The sequence below is a fragment of the Urocampus carinirostris genome, chromosome 8 (genome assembly GCF_059441175.1).
Source record: "Urocampus carinirostris isolate Australia breed hairy pipefish chromosome 8, RoL_Ucar_1.0, whole genome shotgun sequence".
NCBI classification, from domain to species: Eukaryota; Metazoa; Chordata; class Actinopteri; order Syngnathiformes; family Syngnathidae; genus Urocampus; species Urocampus carinirostris.
In genome coordinates, this window is record NC_142356.1 from 14,953,321 (window position 1) to 14,974,373 (window position 21,053).

General features: G+C 39.8%; 1 protein-coding gene across 1 annotated transcript in view; it reads right to left on the reverse strand.

Annotated features, from left to right (window-relative positions):
* Positions 1-21,053, reverse strand: part of usp43a (ubiquitin specific peptidase 43a) — a 166,795-nt gene that overhangs the window by 118,227 nt on the left and 27,515 nt on the right. The window contains exon 2 of the mRNA XM_088341696.1: positions 14,384-14,545. Within this exon, the coding sequence (XP_088197822.1) occupies positions 14,384-14,545 (162 nt within the window). The remainder of the gene's footprint in view (positions 1-14,383; positions 14,546-21,053) is intronic.

Below are 21,053 nucleotides of genomic sequence, written 5' to 3' on the forward strand. Positions count from 1 at the left end.
AGTTGCACGCCCGACATAAAAGATGCACGGCCCGGGCGTCCGGGCAGACATTATTACAGACACTGAAAAGGCGCACTTTTGTAAGAGCTACTGAAACCGCTGCACATCGTTTATACACTTTTGGCATAGATTAGTAAAAAAATAAATGTCGCTGATAAAAATCGCAAAACATTCTATGCAACGAAAATCGAACCTGGAACGCGGCGGTGAGGATGCCAAAACCTTACTACTAGACCACTAGTGATTCAGATGAAATGCAAATAGGCATTAGATTGGATCTCCATATCACACCATTTTAACTCATGGTGCCAAAAACAAATGTTAGATAATGGAGAAAACAAAGTCCTGAAAGATATAAATGAACGCAAAAAAGCTCAAGGAGAGAAACAACTCTTTGGTAAATAGGACTTTATTTCTATATTTGCTTTCGCTATTCTTTAACATTTGTTTTCTGGCTCCTTGAGTAAAAATACAGCGATATTGAGATAAAATCCAATGCCTTCACACATATCATCTCTCACTAGTGGTTAGGTTTCAGTGCCCTCTTCATCATGTACCGGGTCCAATTCCCATTGCCTACAATGATTTTCAGTTGACAAATCTTAGCAAAAATACGGTAGTTCACGTAAAACCTTGTGGAGTAATGCACACGTATAAATACTGTTTGCATTTTCAATTTTCCCTACCGTATTTTACGGTATAGAAGGTGCACCGGGTTAAAAGGCCCACTTTCAAACGTATGTCTAACTTGGCGTTTTGCCTTATATGTCGCATCCAGGACAAAGGGTAGACCCAATCGCATAACATTTCTTTCTCAAGTTTTATTGAGATAAAGGAAGGGCAGCGCCCGCGATCCAGTGCTCGCTTGTCGCTCTCGCAATCAGAAAGTGATTCGAATACGGAAGTGGGATCTTCCGTAGCGGGAGATAGCGGTGTCAGGGGCGGAAAAACAGGTTGATAGCCGAGACAGGAAAGCAAAAACGAGTCGTAAGACAGGACAGGAGAGTAGAAGAAGTCGGGAACAACAATGGGTCGTAAGCCGGGACGGGAGAGCAGACGTGGTCGGGATCAAAACAGGTCGTAGCCGGACACAAACGGGAGCAAATACGGGGTAGGTGGGAGTCAGGGTCGAAAAAGGCTTGCCTTGTACTAACAGGTTCGCAGCCGGACTGACAACAGGGGACTGACAGGACTGGGTTTAACTAAGGACAGGGAGCCAATTAGAACCCGCGGCGGTTGGCGCCGAATGAGTGGGCACAGGTGATTGACATCGGTAATCATGACATTATAGACCAGAAAATACGGTTCAATTAATCATAAAATCTAATGTGAAAATTGCTATGTATAGAGGAATCCTGGATGGCATTTCAAAAATCAATCTCTACTACTGCTGCAGCTAAAACCATTCTTTGTCTCTTTTCACATGAGTAGATATGTTTAATTTTTCATTTCTCCCTGCCGTGCTGGCATTTCATCAACTGCGGGGGGGTCGAGGGCTTCACTGCTTCGCGTTCCTGCCGTCTAAAGCCAAATATCAGATTTGTTTGCCAGTCATCATATCGGCTGTGATTTGCAAGTTCTTCATCAAATGAAGCACGGTTGTATAACAATTATAAACAGGCGTTGTAGACCTTTTTCATGGCCAAATTCAAGCACTTCAAAGAATTTCAAAGGCAACTTTCTAAATTCTCCAGTACCATTAAGAGAAAACAAAATCTAGTGCCTATCATGTATTTTGTAGAGCCACAAAAATCAGCAATTTACATATGTCATTTTTAACCTTGCGTGTGTATTTATCATGACACGATTTTGAGATATTTGTTTTGGAGAAATATCTCTCCGCATATTGGGTGAGAATGACCATGGACTAGAGTAGGGGTGTCAAACTCATTTTTACCCAGGGGCCACACGATAAAACAAACATTAGCTCGGGGGCCGGGCTAGTAGATTAGAGAAAAAGAAAGAAATCTAAAGGGAAATTGAAAGAGAGAGAGAGAGACACGGGGGGGAGAGAGAGAGAGAGAAAGAGAAAGAGAAAAAGAGAGAAATTCTTCTTCCCTCGAATGAGAAAGAAAGAAAAAGAGACACACAGTGAACGAGAGACAGAGAGAGAGAGGGAGACAGAGAGAGAAAAAGAGAGATACAGGGAGCGTGAGAGAGAGTGAGAGATAGAGAGAGAGACAGAGAGCATGAGAGACAAAGACACAGAGAGAGAGAGACAGAGAGAAAGAAATACAAGTACTGTACAGCGTCTTTGTGAGAGGCACCTGGCTTTGGCAACATCAGGTGGACATATTTCAACCTGCAGCTCGTTTTTCTCTTGCACTTCTCTCAGCGTCGTCTCGTGGACCGGATCCAATCCCTTAGCGGGCCTGATCCGGCCCGCCTGTTTGACACCCCTGGACTAGCTTAATATGTAGCTTACATTTCAAGTTGCAAGAATTTCTTCCCAATACAATTTAACACAGGAAAACGCTACCTCCATTTTTTTCATGGCCCATAATGAATGTCCGTAATCGATACGTAATCCTTGCACAAATATGCATTCAGTAATTTAATTGTGCCCTGTTTAAAGGTCACATGTTAGAAAAAAAACACAGTGAAGCTAGTCAAATGAAAAGGCCAAATACTAACTAATACAAGCTGCCGTTAATCACGAGGGAAGAAGAAATTCAATTGGAAAGCGAAGCCACCAGATCAGGTTTGTTGGCGTATTTTTAACGACTCCTTTTAATTTTTTTCATATTCGATGCGTGGTCAGACTGTCGAGAAACATGGCAACAATTTCCAACACTTGACCCTGTTAAAGTTAAAACTTATATAAACTCTATGTTGGCAGAATTACTCAAATAAAAACAAGCATTAAGGTAAATAAATTTCCCAAGCGGGAGAGCACTGTCCGGTGGCCCATACGGGCCACGACTTCGGCAGCACTGCCCCCTCCCGTGTGTGTAGTTAACTTTTTTCACACAGGCAAAAAAATACACCGGAAATGCGACTTCAAAATAAAAGAGTACAAGACTGATAAACGTACAAGAGATGCAATTAGACTGATTATTGAAACGTTACTTCGTGTGTGTGTGTGTGAAAGATTGTTTTTATTTTTAGGAATATAAAAACAAGTTATATTCACACAGTGAATTCTGAGAAATGTTACAACCAAAACGACAAACCTATCAGACCCAAAATTCAAGCACATTTCAAAGCTTAAAAATGTAACATTAAAATATAATAATTTAAGCATTTCAAGCACCCGTACGAACCCTGTATAAAGAAAGTTAAATCTAAGGATGGTTCGAGGAAAAGCACTCAGTCATTTCTCCCCTCACTGGCTGATAAGTCGAGACATTAACTCAAGGAAAGTAGCTCTTTTAGAAAATATACATGAATGGAGTACCAGTAAGTGAATCTAGGATGAAGCCAGAAGGCAGAAATGTATGCCGAGAATAATTCCACAAGCTTCAGATTTTATTTGAAAGTTTCTTGCCGACTTGTCCTGGTTTAAACCCTTAGGAAGAGCGTAGGAGGGCTCGGCAATTGGGAAATTGATGGACCAGTACAAAATGACATTCGAAAAATTGGCTTTTATCACTATTCTTGGTCCTTTGTGTTATAAACATAAACTGGAGGCAGTTTTTAACTATAGGAGCAGTAAAAAATGTTTGGTGTCTCTTTCAAGTGTTTGCACTTTCCATCTCTATCAGCAGGAATTTGCAGCATTTTAGAAATGCCACGAGCGGTTTAATTCAAGCCACCAGCCAAGTCAGGCAGGGTTATGCTTCTTTGACTTAGGAGAACGTTGGGTGAACCTCGAACTGAAAGCAACAGAATGTGATCGTAGCATCAGCAGTAAATGGTAAATGGTCTGCATTTATATAGCGCTTTTCAAGTCAATGAAGACCTCCCAAAGCGCTTTACAATGTGCTTCACACTTACCCATTCACACACACACACACACCAATAGCGGCCGTGCAGCCATGCAAGGTGCCGACCTGCTTATTGGGGGCATTAGGGATTCAGTGTCTTGCCCAAGGACACTTTGACATACAACACGGAGGAGCCGGGAATCGAACCTGTGACCTCTTGATCAATTTCATTGTACACTAACACCAGTGGTGTGCATCAAGTGTCATTATAGAGATACAAATGTAAAAAATATGAAATGGTTATACGTATTCAGTGTGAAAGTTTTTTAGAGACCAAAAGGAAGGCCGCGATTGACGTGGATGGATGGTGTTGGAATTACAATTAGAATATATCTTTAGTGTCATTGTTACAAAATGGGTTGAACGTATATTGTGACAACGAAATTGGACGTGGCACTCCAGAGTCACATTTTACAGTGAGGATAAAAGAATACAAGGAAGATAAAGGAAAAAAGAAGATAAAGGTTATAATTGACACAATATTTACACAAAGTGTGGGCATGTAGGGTGTTACATTCAGTTTTGGGATCGTATTAGTGCAATATGCGGTAGTGCAAAATAAGCAACATTGTGCAAAGTGAGCATAGGCATGAATACAATTTTACATCTGTATGAGGTAGTGTGTTTGCAAGAGTTTTGTTTTTTTGTGCGGTGTGTGTTAAGGATTGTAATGGCTCTTGGGAAGAAACTATCACAACGTCTGTTTTTTTTTGTTTTGTGTGACCTGTAGCATCTGCCGGAAGGCAGCAGGTCAAAGAGGTGGTGGCCGGGGTGAGAAAAGTCCTTGATGATATTTTCTGCTCTGCTGAGGTAGCGTTATGAGTGCGCAGAAGCTAGAGCTCGTGTTGGTGATAGGAATGAGTGGAGAGGTGTTGTAAAAGAATAGTGGGACTGTGGACGCGTTCTAAGGGATGGGCAGGGCACCCGTATGATGCGGCAGGGGTAAACCAGTGAAAGTTGTCGGGCCCTGCTGTTGAACAGAAGAGTGTGTTGTGTCATCCTGACCTGAGTGGCATGGTCGCTTTCTTGTGTCCCGTTTCTTCTGTAGGGACGAAAGCATGACCTACTTGGGTGCCGAGGTGCTTAACTTATTTGGGTGTTTGGGCATTTGGGTTGGCCATGGTCCAAACATTTTTATGTGTGTTTTTTGCTACTTTTTCCCCATTTTTTTTCTTTGTTTTTGTATGTGTTTGTCTTGCTCTTGGTCACCCCTCTCAAGGGATATGACCAGGTGGGTAGATAGAGATAGAGAGGTTTTTTCTCATTTAACTGGAGTTTTCCAAACTGGAGCTAGAAAGCAGGAGATGGTAATTAAAGGATGGCCAATACTGGAGGTAAAAGTAGGACTCCAATTACTTTACAAGTTGAGTAATCCCTTGCTATAACACTCTACTTTTCACCGTCTTGCTGCTTCATGCATTTTCCTCATCCAATGTATTCTGCATTATGATTGGCTAAACCAAATGATTAGTCTTTATTGTCATAACAAGCCGCCAATGAAATTGGTTGGTTTATTCTTTTAATGCAAGTAAAGAGACAGGACACTATGCTAATGAAGACTGTAGATGGGAGTATTGCTAAAAATTAATCTGATGATTAGTGGAACAGTGTACAGAAGTTTAGTTAAATCGATGTGTGGGCATATACAAAGAGGTTTGTTCTATTGATTTCAATGTATAACAGAGTATTTAATTTTGTACCAAAAAAATGTGTTTTCTCTTCATGTACAGTGGAACCTCGGTTTTCGAACGCCTCTCAGTTCGGACAAATCGGTGTTTGACCAAAAATTTTGAGAAATTCTTGCTTCGCTGTTCGGTCAAAATATCGGAGTTCGAACACCGGTACGCTAGGGTGCGATGCTGAGCGGCGTACGGATGTTTTAGCCCCTAATTATGCCTCCGAAAAAGGTCGGTGCAAGCAGGACAGGTGAAAAAGACGTTCGCACAATTATTGCCTTTAAGAAAGACATAATAGCTAAACATGAAAGAGGTGTACGAATTTCCGATCTTGCTAGTGAATACAGCATGGCTAAATCTACTATCAGTACGATAGTAAAGAATAAGGACACTGTGAAATTGAGTGATGCGGCTAAGGAAGTTAGCGCTATAAGCAAGCAACTGCCGCAAGTTTTGGAAGAGGTTGAAAAACTTTTGATGATTTTTCTCTCCCCACAGTCCACCACAAAGGTAAGAAATCCTATTCATAATCCTTTTTTTCAATTTTTACTCGTTGTTACACATGTTAGCGTAATCTTTCGTACGGAAGATTACGCTAACGCGAACGTACGATTAGCTTCATGTTTACGTTCATGGTAAACATTCAGGGTGTTGGAACAGATTAAAACGATTTTACATTACTTTTAATGGGAAAAACGATTTCGATGATTGAACAAATCGGTTTTCGAACAGGGTTCTGGAACGGATTATGGTCGAGAACAGAGTTTCCACTGTATTTGTTTTTTTTTTTCAGTCTCTATACAGTATCATGGAAAAAATTGCTATAAAAATTAAGGTTGAATGTTGCTAATCAAACAATAAGCTGTACAGTAAATTGATTTAATTGGAGATCTGACCAGACAAAAATCTCACCACAATTCCCTGAATATCACATGTAGATGTGTATAAATATCGCTACACATTAAAAGTATCAACACCTTCACTGCCAGACCAGTTAAAAGCATTGATGACCTCTAAAGCAGTAAATGGCACTGAATACTGTACATCAAACGGTTCAAAAAGCTTCGACCCAGGGCCGTCACCACCCTAAACAAGCACGCAAAACTATGAAAAATAACTATCTTGGGACTTATTTTGGATTTTTTGTTGCCGCTAAAGGTTTTTAGACTACTTTTCATTGCACTGACTATTGTTAATACAATAACTTATTATTAGGACCGTCTCCAAACAGTTCTCTCTATCCTGACAGTCTTATTTTTCTTTTTCAAGTGTTTATTATACGTTTACCCTGGAGTGCCACCACTTATCTCATTGCCTACACCGTTTCACAGCGTTCTTTTCTCTGACAAGACGATTCAATTCAAACATGTAAGCCAAAATTCTCTCTTTTTTGAACTATTGAGTAGCAAGTCTCTCGGCTGGTTGATATGTTTCAAGCTTACACACTGCCTGTCAGCTGACTTGTTTCATTCCCCGACATTTGCCCTCTCGCCCCCTTCCCAACACCCTCGAGAACAGAGCCCTTACTCTCATGGAGAGCTATCAAACTCACTATTTCTGTCCGTGTCGATAAGAGACCTCGCTGGCTGCCTCTACCGCGTTTTTCACTGACCCGATTTCAAAGTCTCCGCATTTGGCTGCAAGGGGCAGAGTTTTTTTTCTTTTCTTCCCCCAACGCCTCCCGACACAGTCCCGACTCACCCGAAGCGTAAAAAAGGCCAAAGCACTATTGGCCTTTAAAACGGAATAATGCATACATAATGGCCAGACGCCGGCGTGGTGTTGCACCGGCAAACCACCGAGTTGACGGCAGGATGAGATGGAGCAGTTCTTAAATAAGCGCTTGAAATAGAACTCGCTGTAGACCTGAGGCTGAATGCAGCTCTTCTCGCTGTTCACTTTGTGGGCGCTGTGGGGAGATGCCACTGTCAAACAAAAGCAAACATTTCCCGCTCTGTTCCAATATAACAGGAGGATATTTCTGTCAAGTTTGCTTCTTCCACCCAAATTTTACTTTCAGGTGCTCATGGTAAAAGCGACTGCAAGCTGAATGTAATTTTTAAGTTGGAATGACGTTCAGTCGTGGGCAGTGTTGGGCCTTTTACTTTAAAAAAGTAATAAGTTACAGTTACTCACCACTTCTTCCAAAAAGTGAGTTAATAACTGAATTACTATACAGATGCTCCCCTACTTACAACCATTCGACTTACAAAAAACGGTAGATATGAACATTTTGTTCGGGATGTCGAAAAATATCCGGACATTGCTGTTAGTTAAATTTTGTATAGTGTTCAGGGCGGCAGTGGCTCAGGAGGTAGAGCGCTCGTCTTGGGATCAAGGGATCGCAGTTCAAATCCCGGGTCCTCCGTGTTACTTGTCCAAGTGTCCTTGGGTAAGACACTGAACCCCTAATACCCCCAATAAGAAGGTTAGCGCCTTACATGGCTGCACGGCCGCTATTGGGAAATGTGAAGCACACTGTAAAGCGCTTTGGGAAGTCTTGACTTGAAAAGCGCTATATAAATGCAGATAAAAAAAAAAAATCAGCTTTTTCCGAGAACAGGACATTACTGTAGTGCTTCTTTCCGCCGCTACCGGCGTGTGGCACTGTTAGAGCTCACCCAGAATCCACCCCAAAGAAGAAATCCGCTTCCAGTTTGTGTGTGAACATTCTATACTGTATGTCCAGCGCCTAAAGAACGTTGACATTTTTATTGTTTAATAGCTCATGCATCCATTCAATATAGTTGGTGTGAATAAGAGGCGAGCCATTTCGTTTGAAATGAAAGTGGAAAAAGGAGGCTTGATGCTGTTGAGAAAATGGTTGGATCGCTTTTTTTCGGCCACTTTTTACCACGGAGCACATCTTCCAAAAGTAAGTTAAATTCAACTTGCTTGTTTTTATAAAATATTTATTTTTTAGTACAAAACAATAGAAGTTCCTTAAACATACTTAAACATACATTACATACAAAATATAGCACTGAAGCAACTTACGAACAAATTCAACTTACAAAGTAGGGCAGGGTCTGTACTGTAAAATTTGGCAGATTTCTAGAGCAGGACCAAGAAAAGGTAGCACATTATTTTTAATTATCTTGTTCGTAAGTAGGGCAGCGTCTGCATAGTAAAAGTAACTAGTTACCAGGCAGAGTAACCATTTGCTTTACTTTAAAAAGAAGTTCTTGTACATCAAAGAATATAACATTTTCCAAGCAGTATTTGAGTCAGTTGAATAGAGAACAACAGACTGGTCGTTTTGTTATAGAACCTATTTAGAAAATATTTATTGCACTTCAGCTGCAACATATTTATCTTCCACTTGAAGTGCAAGAAAGATTAACAGTAAATGGTATCATAAAATAACAATCACCAGTAAACAACATCATGTGAATTTAATAAATGAAGAAAAGGAAAAAATAAGAAAAAAATCCAGTAACAAATGTAAAATAAAATGTTTAACTTTATATAAATAAATTAACAGTGAAAAAGGTGAATTATAGAGTCATGGAGTTCAATATTTATAAATCTACAAAATAAAGATAAAATACAAAACTTTAACCTTTTTATGTCCAACAAATCCCAAAGAATCCCCCCCAAAAATGCATATTGTCCATAAGAGTAAAAAAGGTGTTTACGTTGGCATTCTACAGCCAAAGTAACACCCAAAAAAAAAAAAAATAAAAAAAAATAAAAACCCTTCTAGAGTTAGCACTGATTGGAAAAAAGTACACTGCAGCAATAGGAAGCAATACGAAGCCTTCTATTCTATCTGCAAGAGCTGCAAATGCTGGCAAGTGCCTGCTTAATTATGCAAATGTCAAACAATCAACAGCCTCACTGTTGAATGATGCAGTAGTGACTGACGTGAGGGGGTATTAAGATCAGAACCCAATTTCATATTAGCATATCTGGGCGATTACCCGTTGACATCCACTTGAGCAGAGCTTTTTCCAATTTGGAAGGTTGCAGGTTGAAGGTGTTGCTGAGAGACTTGTGCAAGCTGAAGAATTCTACATATGTGCAGCCAGGTAAACACGGAGAAGTGAGCAGGTTTAGCAGGATATCGCGCTAAATAACCTTACTGAGCTGCCGTGGTTTTTGTTACGTAATATAAAATAGCTGTGAAGCGGGTACTGGTACGTGCGATGTGTGTACTGCCTCATCCACCACTTCACTAGGAAAGGCACCCTTCAATGGAACAAGACAGGATGGTAGTACAGTCATCACTCTCTGTATCACGGTTTGCGTTTTGCAGTTTTGATACTTTGCATATTTTCAATGTGTAATGTGTTCTTCATTCTGATTGGTTAAAGAGTCGTCATGCCCCTTTACTGCCTGTGTTTGTGCGTCAATAACGTTGTGTTGTAAGTTGTACACTTTTGTGACCAACTTATGCGCAAAAATGTTTCAATGTCGAGTTTCTCTAAAAGCCATATCAACAAAACGCTCTGGACCCACAAAAGCATAGGACGATGCTTTGTATTGCTTACAAAGTTAGACTTCTCACCATGCTAAAGCAGGGTTTTTACATCATTTTCATGGCCAAATTCAAGCACCTTTTAAGGACTCTCAAACGGAGTCCCACATTATAAAACATGCTTTTTGCATAATAATGATTTATGTATATATATATATATATATATATATATATATATATATATATATATAATTTTGTCTCGTTTTTGACTTCCTGAGCTCTGACGTCATGTGAAGCACAACCGCACTCTAGCAAGCCAGTCACCCTATTGGTTTACATGTTATTTAGTCCAAACAATTTTGAGATTTTTAAGCCGAATTTAGGTAGTTTGCATCGTTTTGCATTGACAGAGAGCTAACATAGGCTAAACCAGCCAGGAGGCGGCAGGCTAGCTGGCTACGAACCGGGACGGATTGGAGGAAAAAAACAGGTGGTTGGCTGAACGAAAACATGCAGTAAGCAGCCAGAATAACCCCAACAAACAACTGCCACAGCAAAAAACACGAGCCCGGCCAGGAGAAAAAACAAGCACAGAAGGCTGGCCAGCTAGCCAACTGTTAACGGGACTAACCATAGAAAAAACAAAAGTGGAAGCCTCCGAGAGTCCACACGCTCACAGGGAGCTATCTGGACAATATTGTATCAATTGCAAAACAAGCTGCAAAAAAAAAAAAAAAAAAAAAAGAGGTGAGAAGTCACATTCAAATACCTAAAACGAGGCGAAGACAAAAAAGGAACACCAGCTGTACACGACAGTAGGTAAACTTACCCTTTGATGATCAACTTGTACAAAACAGAAGTCCCACCTTTTTTTTCCCCAAGCTGAGTGAGTGCTATACAGACATTCTTTGATTACTATCGAGTCTGGCTGCCGAGAAACATGGTAAAAGTTTCAAGCATTTACAAGCACTTCACCCAAAAGTCAAGCACTCTCAAACATTGAACACACAATATTAAAATTAAGCATTTTCAAAGATTTTAAGCCATTGTACGAACACTGTTGGGGGAAAAAAAAGTTAATAAAGTACAGGCCTGGAGAGGGATGGGCGCCACCAGGCTGCACTTGCCCAAAACACACTCCAGGAAATGGTGTCCCTACAACCCTGGTGGTTAAGGGATAAATCCACACACCCCACTTGTACTTAAACCCATAAATTGGGTTTGTTCTTTCGTTTTAAAGTATAAAGGAGTTTTGTATTAATAAATAAAGGTTTCTACTTCGCGGGTTTTGAATATTATTGGTCCTTTTTCAAACGATACCCCCGTGAAAATAAGGCATTACAGTCTAAAATCGTGACACTGTAATAAATCCTCTTTTCACCTGTCATCTTGGATAGTGTGCCGTTGATGGATGAGCATAGCGCGAGTGAATTAAAATGTCGACAGTGAGCGGTGACAATATTAGAAAATTATAGATACAGATCAAAAGCATAAAAAAAAAAAAACATAGCTCATTGTATTCCCCCAAGCGGGTTTTCAACTATATCACTCGATTCATCCCCATCTATCTTCTCTCTAAATGGAACAATAAGTTCGAACACAGGGGGAGGTGGGCCTGAAAACTATCCCATCACACTATAATAGCGGGAAGGTCACTTTTGACTTGCACAGACGGGTCACCCGTCAATAAAGTCCAAATAAACACAATTGTGCCCGCTCTTGCACAACAGCACAAATGAATGCCTTTTGATCAACCAGGGAAATTAAAACACACTCATTCCTGCCCATCCCCAGGGAAACACACCAAGAACAAAATTGATTTTATGTGTTTCAAGCCAAGTGGAACTGTTGGCATTTTACAGGAGAGTCAATAGTGTTTTCAGTAATTCTATGACTTTGCTCTGGTTATTGACTCTAAAATGATAATTTAATAATAATTACTAGACACTCAGTTAATAAGTAAGAGGGAAATAAGTTCAATTTACCATTGCTTAGAAGACCGCTGCTATGCCAGTGTATCCATGAACAGGGTACAAAATTAAAAGGAACATTTTAATATATGTTCTCCTTTAGGTATATGTTAATGCCCAACTGAGTTTAAAAAGCCTTTATAAATTATTTGCCACTGTGCCTATACTTTTTTATCTTACTTTTAGCACTGCTATTCCGGGACAGTTTTTTGTTAGTGTAGCCTAAAAATGGTAAAGTAAGAAAATGTCTGTTTCAAACGCACTCCAAACACCAACCCAACCCAACCCCCCCCAAGGCAATGCCATATATATTTCTAAAATTATTAATTTCATGTCTAAACAACTATATATTGTATTAGTTCAGAAAGATGTAGTTTATGCAAGTTATTTGTGCGAACATATTTGCTCATGCTCTTAATGCACTGTATTGTATTGTTGCAGTTTTCACCACCAGGAGAAGGGAATTAAAGCCTTAATAACACATCACCTGTGGTCACAGTCCTTCCTTGGTGGCTTAACTTGGTGTCATATCAATGACACTACGAATACAAAATATAGTTGTAAAATTTTCTGTTTGGACACACGTACAATTATTTATCCAAAAATTTAAAACATTGGCTTATTTTGAGGAAAAAAAAACACTAGGTACAGGGTTCGTACACCTTTTTCAGGACTTTCAAAGTCATTTTTTTTAAAACAACCAGTACCATTAAAATGAATTAGGGGTGAATCCTGTATTTTGCAAATGAACAAACATTTCTGCAAATTTTTAACTTGCATGAGTATTTATCAAGCCCATTATTTTAAGATCTTGAGTAAATCGTGAATATATTTGTGGATCTGAACTATATGTGTTTAAATAATTTGGAGACAAGTATCTCCCTTTATAGGTGTCGGGTAAAACTGACAGTAATATACATAACTTACATTTTCAGAGTCAGGAATTCATCACAGGGGGAACTAGGGAACACTACCTTTTTTGCATAGTCCATAATGAATTTCCGTGATTGATACATACTACATGCACTAATACACATTTTATAGAAGAATTTTAAGAAGAATTTACTTTAAGAATATACTATAGTGCCCTGTTCAGATGTACCTTTCCTCTTGGGTGCGACGACGCTTAAGAGGAGTATGCCATACAAACTAATGCCAGCCGCTGTGAATCACAAGGGAAGAAATGCAAATGCAAAGCCACCAGAGGGCACTGGCTGCATCATTTTTAAGCAGACTTGTGAAATATGGCAATCATGGGGCAGCATTAGCTCAGGAGGTAGAGCCCTCGTCTTGGGATCAAGACGTCACAGGCTCGATTCCCGGCTCCTCCGTGTTGTATGTTGAAATGTCCTTGGGCACACTAAATCCCTAATGCTCCCAATAAGCAGGTAGGCGCCTTGCATGGCTGACTCCCTATTGGTGTGTGAATGTGTGTCAATGGGTAAGTGTGTAAAGCACTTTATAAATGCAGACCATTTGCATTTACCATTTTAAGCAATACAACCACAATTCAAGCACTTTAAAATTCTTGAAAACACAACAGTAAACTTAAGGGATTTTCCGGGATTTCAAGCGCCAATATGAACCCTGTTTATAGTAACTATGGGACTCGTGATATTTGAAAACAAAATCAGGTCTGACAAATGCCCCATCCCTTGCCTTCAACATATAAAGGTTATAAAGGGCATATAACTAATGTTTACCCACAGCACTTGAGCCAGCATGAGGGTCCAAAACCGGAGGGCCGACGTTGTCAGATCATGCACAGAATATGAACAATGACACTATTCAATGAGAGCAAATTCTGTTTACTGAGCGGATCAACATTGAGGAAAAACAAAACGGGAAAATAAACAGATAATCCTAATCATTAAAAGTGTGGTCTTTGCCTGGTGGATTAAGCGGAGAAAAGCCAGCTTTAGTTTGACATTGGCAGCCTAATGAGAGCCACTGCGGTAGGATTTTTATTTGGCATAATGAATGCTATCAGGGAAAAGGGATGCCATCAATACAAAAAAAGGAGAACCTGTATTGAAGAAATGCCAGGCTTGTCGAGTGTTTCCCAATGCCCAGAGTCTTTATTTTATAACCCCCACCGGGGACACAAACATAATGACATTGACCCGCTGTCCAAACGAAAGCGTAACGCCAGAAGGATAAATATTGCCGTCAATTGCCTCTCGTCCTGATAAAAAAAGTCTCAAACAAAGCCATGATGTGTCTGCATTTGGCTGCATTAAGTCGAGATACTTTCAAAGATCAAGGTTAAGGTATAGAAATTCTGTATCTGCCAGCAAAAGGAGAATATACATTGGAAGCTTGCAGTTTTATCCACTCAAAATAAACCGCTGCGGTGATGCCGTCACGCATAACCGGTGAAATTGTACTCACCTTGATGTTGGCTTTGGTGTTGTTGCTACTGCTGCTGCTACTGTTGTTGTTGTTTGGGTTTTTGGCATCTTCGTGAACTCTGTCCAAAAGCCAGAGGAGGAACTCCAGGGCGTCGTGTTGAGAATTCCCGCGAAACTGAGAGCCGTATTTGGCGACGATGCTCTGAAAAACCATATGAATAGTCTATCAATGTTTCTCCTGCGTGGTTTTTAGATAAGAGGCAGAAGTTAAAAGGCAGAAACCTACAAGTACTTTGGGGAAATGGTTCAGACAGACCAGAGTCAGGCAAGCCAAAATGTTGAACTTGGACCAAAAACATTTGTTTGGTGCTGTAAAAAATTAAAAGCTTTTTATAAGGCAAGACTTGGTATATATTAAGTATGTACTTCATATACTCTATCTAGCGTAACTGAAAAACATAAAAATGTTTGTGTCACGTTTGTCCTTCCGAAACCATATCATTTTCCATCATCAAGCATTTTTTAAAAAGGACTAGGGAGCCACTAGGGAGTGCCAAAGAGCAGCATGCAGCTCCAGAGCCGCTGGTTTCCGACTGCCGGGACTTGACAAAGCTTGCATCAAACGTTTATTCTAATATTTGATTTAGTCTGTTGATTAATTTTGTTCTTTAAAAGGGACAGTGTATTATATTCTGCCTCCTAATTATAAAAAAAAAACATTAAAAAACAATATTGGTTTAAATGATAATTAAAAATACTTGAAGTACTTGCATTTGAAAAAAGACATAACTGTATGTCGAGAGATTTTAAGAAGATTGGAAGAAGCTGGCATGAATGTCGGCCCTTTTGCTACTACGGGTAACCCAAAAGTTCAAAAACCTTGTAAAAAGCTGGACAAAACAAATAAGAAAAACAATGCTGCGGCTTGGTCGGTTGTAGTCTGCGTAGTTTCATTTTTTCCTGGTGCTTTGTAGCGCTCGTTTTTGGTTGCACTACACGTTACAGCAACATCTGGTGATAAAATATGATCCTTTTACATCAAAATCAAATCATATTCATTTCGTCTTTAATTTTAGAGAAAATGTTAATTCCTATTAAGATTTTGGAAAAATAAATCAAGATTGTGGTTGTTGTTACCATAAAACATGAAATAACGTTAATAATGGATATTTTCCAAAGCAGAACCAAATTGTTAGCGTCGGGACATAAACTTTCAACCTGAAAAATAGTCAGATAATGACATGATTTTTACACTCGAGATTCCGGTTCCTTAACATTTTCGCCCATTCCGGGAAAAATTGATTCTCATTTCAATTAAGTAAATATTCGGATTATTGACAACCAAAAATACTTTCTGAATAGTTTTAATAGTAATTTAGTTTGTTCAAGTAGATTTTGCTTCTCTAATCCAAACATTGAAGAGTCAATATCGCTCACTGGTTCCGATAACAGAACCAGAGACCGATCTCTGATTGTATCATTCCACTTTAAAATGAAATATTTCTTAGATCAAATCTCATCTAGAGGTACAAATTGTATATTATTTGATGCAGAACTTAGGAAAACACACTGTATTGTTCTTTTCCCAGAAAAACTCATCCTGAATACTCTCACTTAATATTTTTCTGCTTTGCTAACAAAGTGCAATATATAAAAACATAATTCCTTGGTGGAGGTAACTCTAAGAACTGATGCTAAATCAAAGAGAAGCAAGCTATGAGTCAAGCATCTGCTTGTGATGCAATGTGGCTTCCTCCTAGGATCGAATAAAATTAAAATCTTGGAGGACGAACCCTCAACCTCAGCACTTATCCACCCGACAACCTGCAAATAAGATTCACAACAAGGGAGACGCCTCGTCTAAAAGCAAATGCAAAAGAGCCGAAATATATTTTAATTTAAACCCTGAAATGTGAATCCCAATACTTGTCTATAACTGGCATTATATGCAGGTTTGAAAATAACAGCAATAACTTCCTAATCAACAGTTCTAGAGAGGTTGAGTTTAGCAAGTTTGTCATCCTTTGAGATAAAAACCCACACAAAGTTTCACTTTATATCCACTTGTAAAAAACATTTCCACAGTAAGGTAAATAAAAGGGAGCCTGGTTCGGGAGGGATAACAGTTGTAAAAAGGGTTATGATTTTAGCGCTCCGGTTTAAGATTTATGGTCAACGTGTCCCCTGGTGCATTGGAAGCACCCACTGTCTAGTTTGCACGAAATCACTCTCCTAATCACGCTATAGTTTTTGTGCATAATTTAGTGACAGTGTTTGAAGCCATCATAATTAGCATGTTTAAGGAGAGTTTTAGCATGAGATTAATCTATGATTTTAAAGATCTGATGGTAATCTAGAAAATTTTGCATGGACTTTGCCCCTCACATCTTTCCAATTTCCTGCCTGAAGACGTCACTTGGAAAATGCTGGTCTACTAGTGATTCCAAGAGTAATTCCGCAGGTTTGAGAGCTTTCTCCATTCCAGCCCCGGTGCTGTGGAATGCTTTGCACTGAGATTCGATCTGCAACCTCAGTGGAAGTGTTCAATTCTAGGTTTAAAACACACTTATATTCAATAGCTTATGAGTGATGTTGGCCTCAAACTCTTGACTTCTTGTCCTTGAGGGGAAGGATGAGCCGAGTGGTTGGATGGTGCATGCATTTCGAGCCATTGTACCGGCCAATGAATGGCATCATCTACAGCAGGGGTCGGGAACCTATGGCTCGCGAGACCTATATGGCTCTTTCTACGAGTATCTGTGGCTCAGAGACAGATTTGATTGCATGCAAAATTTCTCCATCTTGTCCAAAACTTGATTTGTCTATCCTACAAAGTTACACGCAAAGCCAAACCGAAACTTACTAGCAACTAATTACTTCGCAGTATATATATGGCACGTTTTTCACTACAATTTACAGTCAAGGTGTCACACAAAAAAATGGGGAAAAAAAACTCGTTTTAGCTGTACAACGCTAAAGAATCCTTTATATAAAAGTTCACTATGTAATCTGTGTTCAGTGTTCAGATACCTTATGATGAATCCACAGAACTGTAAATACGCCAAAACACCGGAAGAGAACTTAGTCATTTGATTGGGTGAGTGGGAGGGATGGGTGGAGCTATGCAAAAAGTACAAGCACTCCTTCCCATCTCTCGCCAAAGGTAAGCACATAAGGCTCCCTATTCTCAGAATGTTGTGATGTTTTTACAAAATAAATGCTTGCATCTGGTTTTGAAACCAATATGTATGATAAAAAAGGGTCAAAAGGAGTTTAACCGATCTTGAGTCATTGCAAGAAAGAGACAAGTTTAAAGTGGTATGTTTGTTGATTTTGGGACAGGGGCTCTGGCATTATTCTCTTTTCATAATTTTTATCAAATCATCAAAAATAAATGTGCTGAAGACTAAGCTTTTGTCTGGGGCGCGGGTTTAGCAATTTAGTAAATTTGTCTCATAATATATGGTGTGGCTCTTTCCCAAAATAAAATTAATATTTTTTGCTTTTATGGCTCTTTGAGTCAAAAAGGTTCCCGACCCCTAATCTACTGTAGAATAGGGGTCTGGAATCTATGGCTCTTTTTATGAGTACATATGGCTGGTAGATAAAATATATCTACTGCATAATTCTCTGTGGCGTTCCAAAGTCTGGTACTTACAGCCCGATTTTCGTACATGCGAAGCAACACCAAACTGCTGAATGGTTACACTAATCTACCCCATTTGAGCAAGGTCTCTAAAAAAAAAACCTTTAAATAGAGGCTTAACAAACTATGAGTGTTTACTCCTGAGAAACGTTATGATAAAAACCCTCTGATGAAAATACAGGGACACGCCAGCAAACCACTGATTCAGTAAGCCAATCTCTGCACACGGCACTCCCTTCTCCATCTCGCTCAGTGCAGTCTGCGCCAAAGGCAAACAGAACAATATTCTTATCATTTGCAGTATTTGGTGACATTTTTACAGAAGATCTTTGCTTGCACCTTCTTTTGAACAAAATATTTAGGACAAAAATGAGCCTCAAAACTTTTAAGTAATTGAGGGAAGGAGACAAATTTTAAATGGTTTATTTATATAGATAGGGGACATAGGCTCTTGCTTTTTTACTGATCAATAGATTTGATTAAATCAAATGACAAAGTGAAATAAAATATTTTAAAGAATTAGATTTTGTCTGGAGAGCGGGTTTGACGGTTTTGGTGAATTATTTCATAAACGATATGGCGTGTCTCTCTAAAAGAAATATATTATAAATAAAAATATTTTAAAATATTTTTGCTTTTAGGCTCTTTGGGTCCAAAAGGTTCCCAACCCAATCTAGAATCTGATCAAGATTTTGGAGCAGGAGATGTCAACTGGACATTCTGTTATCTCCTATTTTTTATGTTGATGATGTTTATGTATCATCTGTTGATGACCTTGCAGCATCCATTGGAGCTTGGTCATCCTGGAAGGGGGATTACCTCATGTGTGGCCCTTTCTCAAGGTTTCTTCATTTCCTCATGCTGAGGTTCTCAAGTTGTCCCTTGCTCTCATGTAGAGTGCTGTAATGGTGGTCTTGCATTTACGTGACACTCCTTTCCTAATAGAATTTATCTTCGCAAGTTTTTCACTTTTATTAAGCTTCATCTTTGTTATAAATGATACCGATAGTGAGTCAAGGGTCACGCCTTGTTTGAAAGACAGCAATACCGCCTGAGCGGATGATTGCCCACAACATGCTGGTTCCGTAATAAGGGCCGTGACATGTCAAACAAAAGGGGTGGCGTCAAGTGTACTGCTGAGCTCTGATGCCGTGACAATTATGTGATACGGCGACGACCTCAGCCGCTTTCCTGGCAGTGGAACATTCCATGATTTGCCTTCATCTCAAAGCAATTGCTACAGTGAATAGATGCGCAACTACTTTGCCGTTTTCGGCTGATGACAACTCAGTGACTTAAGACAGGGATAGTACACCGTTTAAATGGCAGAGTACTTCCAAGCATTTTTTTAATCACTTTGACTGCCGATTTTCCAAATGTTCTAGCACCATTGAAAGAGGATATCCGGTGTGAATCGATCCATAGCCCTGTTGTTTGAGGTGACAGGTTCCGGCTGTAGGAAAAAGAACCAGAAAATGTATTTGATAAATCTTAAACTTAAGACACCGGTGGCTGAATTGGGCATATAAAAGGAAAGAGTTTCTGTGCCCCATTTCATTCAGTGTTTGCTGCCGTCTGTTTGGTTCATGTAGTATCAAATTTGATTGTTATTTTTATTACGCACAGCACTCTGAGACGTCAACCTGAGATATGGATTGATTCAATAGGTAGCTTACCTTTTCAGTTGCCACTGGGAAACGATAACTGAATTTTTTACATGGCCATTAATGAATGAATGTGCATTAGTGCAGTTATAGACAATCATCTCACAGTGCTCTGTTTAGGTGTAGCATATCGCAAACAAATAAAAGTTAAGCTAGTCCTCTCTGTGAAATACCTTCAAATGACTGGAAAGCGCTGACCATACCATTAAGAGTTGTATCTCACACCTGGCAGAATGTTGTGCGTGGATTTGTTCTACATTTTAATCTTCCATCCATCCATTATCTGCACCGCTTGTCCTCAATAGGATTGCGGGGGTGCTGGAGCCCATCCCAGCCATCCTCGGGCAGTGGGCAGGGGACGCTCTGAACTGGTTGCCAGCCAGTCGCAAGGCACACAGGGACAGACGGTTCGCTCGCTCATTCACACCTAGGGACAATTTGGACTGGCCAATTAACCTAATATGCATGTTTTTGGAATGTGGGAGGAAACCGGAGTGCCCGAAGGAAACCCACGCAAGCACGGGGAGAACACGCAAACTCCACACAGCAGGTTCGATCTCATGACTTTAGAACTGTGCCACACACGCGCTTACCACTGCGCCGCCGTGCTGCCCCATTTTAATCATGGTTTGCATTTTATGTCTGAGCAATCCATAAAAATGGCAGCCCAGAATGTGTCTGTCTGCGCACTTGTCCTATTGCACCTGTAGGGGACGATGGTGCTTCACATGACTACTTCATTTTTTTACCAGAATTTTTTTGATTTTCTTTGTTTATTGTCTGGTCTTCTGAGTCAGACTGCCAAGAAACAAGAATTTTAGAGCACTTCATCAAAAAAGAAAATCAAGCATTGTCATGACCTTGAAAACACAACATTAAAATACAACAATTTTCCCGGATTTCAAGCATGAACGAATACTGGTAATAGTTCTGAGTGATACTGGCCTTGTGTTTGACCTGTGCACAGATTTAAAATGACGTCTATCTGTCAATGGCAGACAACGCTCTGAAGTCTACACTGCCAGCAGGAATACGAGCTTGATTTCATGATGTTTGACTTAACACTTTGTTTTTTGCACAGGCAAACAAAAGTACCAGACTAAACGTGTTTTGGAGTGTGCAGAGCTCGTGTTGCGTCGCAGATGCTGCCGGGCTAAGTGAGACCATCTGCTGTGCCTGTGATGGAACACCATGCGAGTTTTATTTGCCGTATTGAAAATGGACAAAGCAGATGGAAGATAGATCAGTCTTTCGTCAAATTAATACAAACCCAAGGGAAGCCCGCTAGTCGAAGATTATAAGTGTGGAGTTGACTTTTGCGAAGTAACGCACACAGATCATTTTTTCTTATCTTATAATTTAGTTTCATGGTTGATTTGGAGTTCATACTACCATACCTG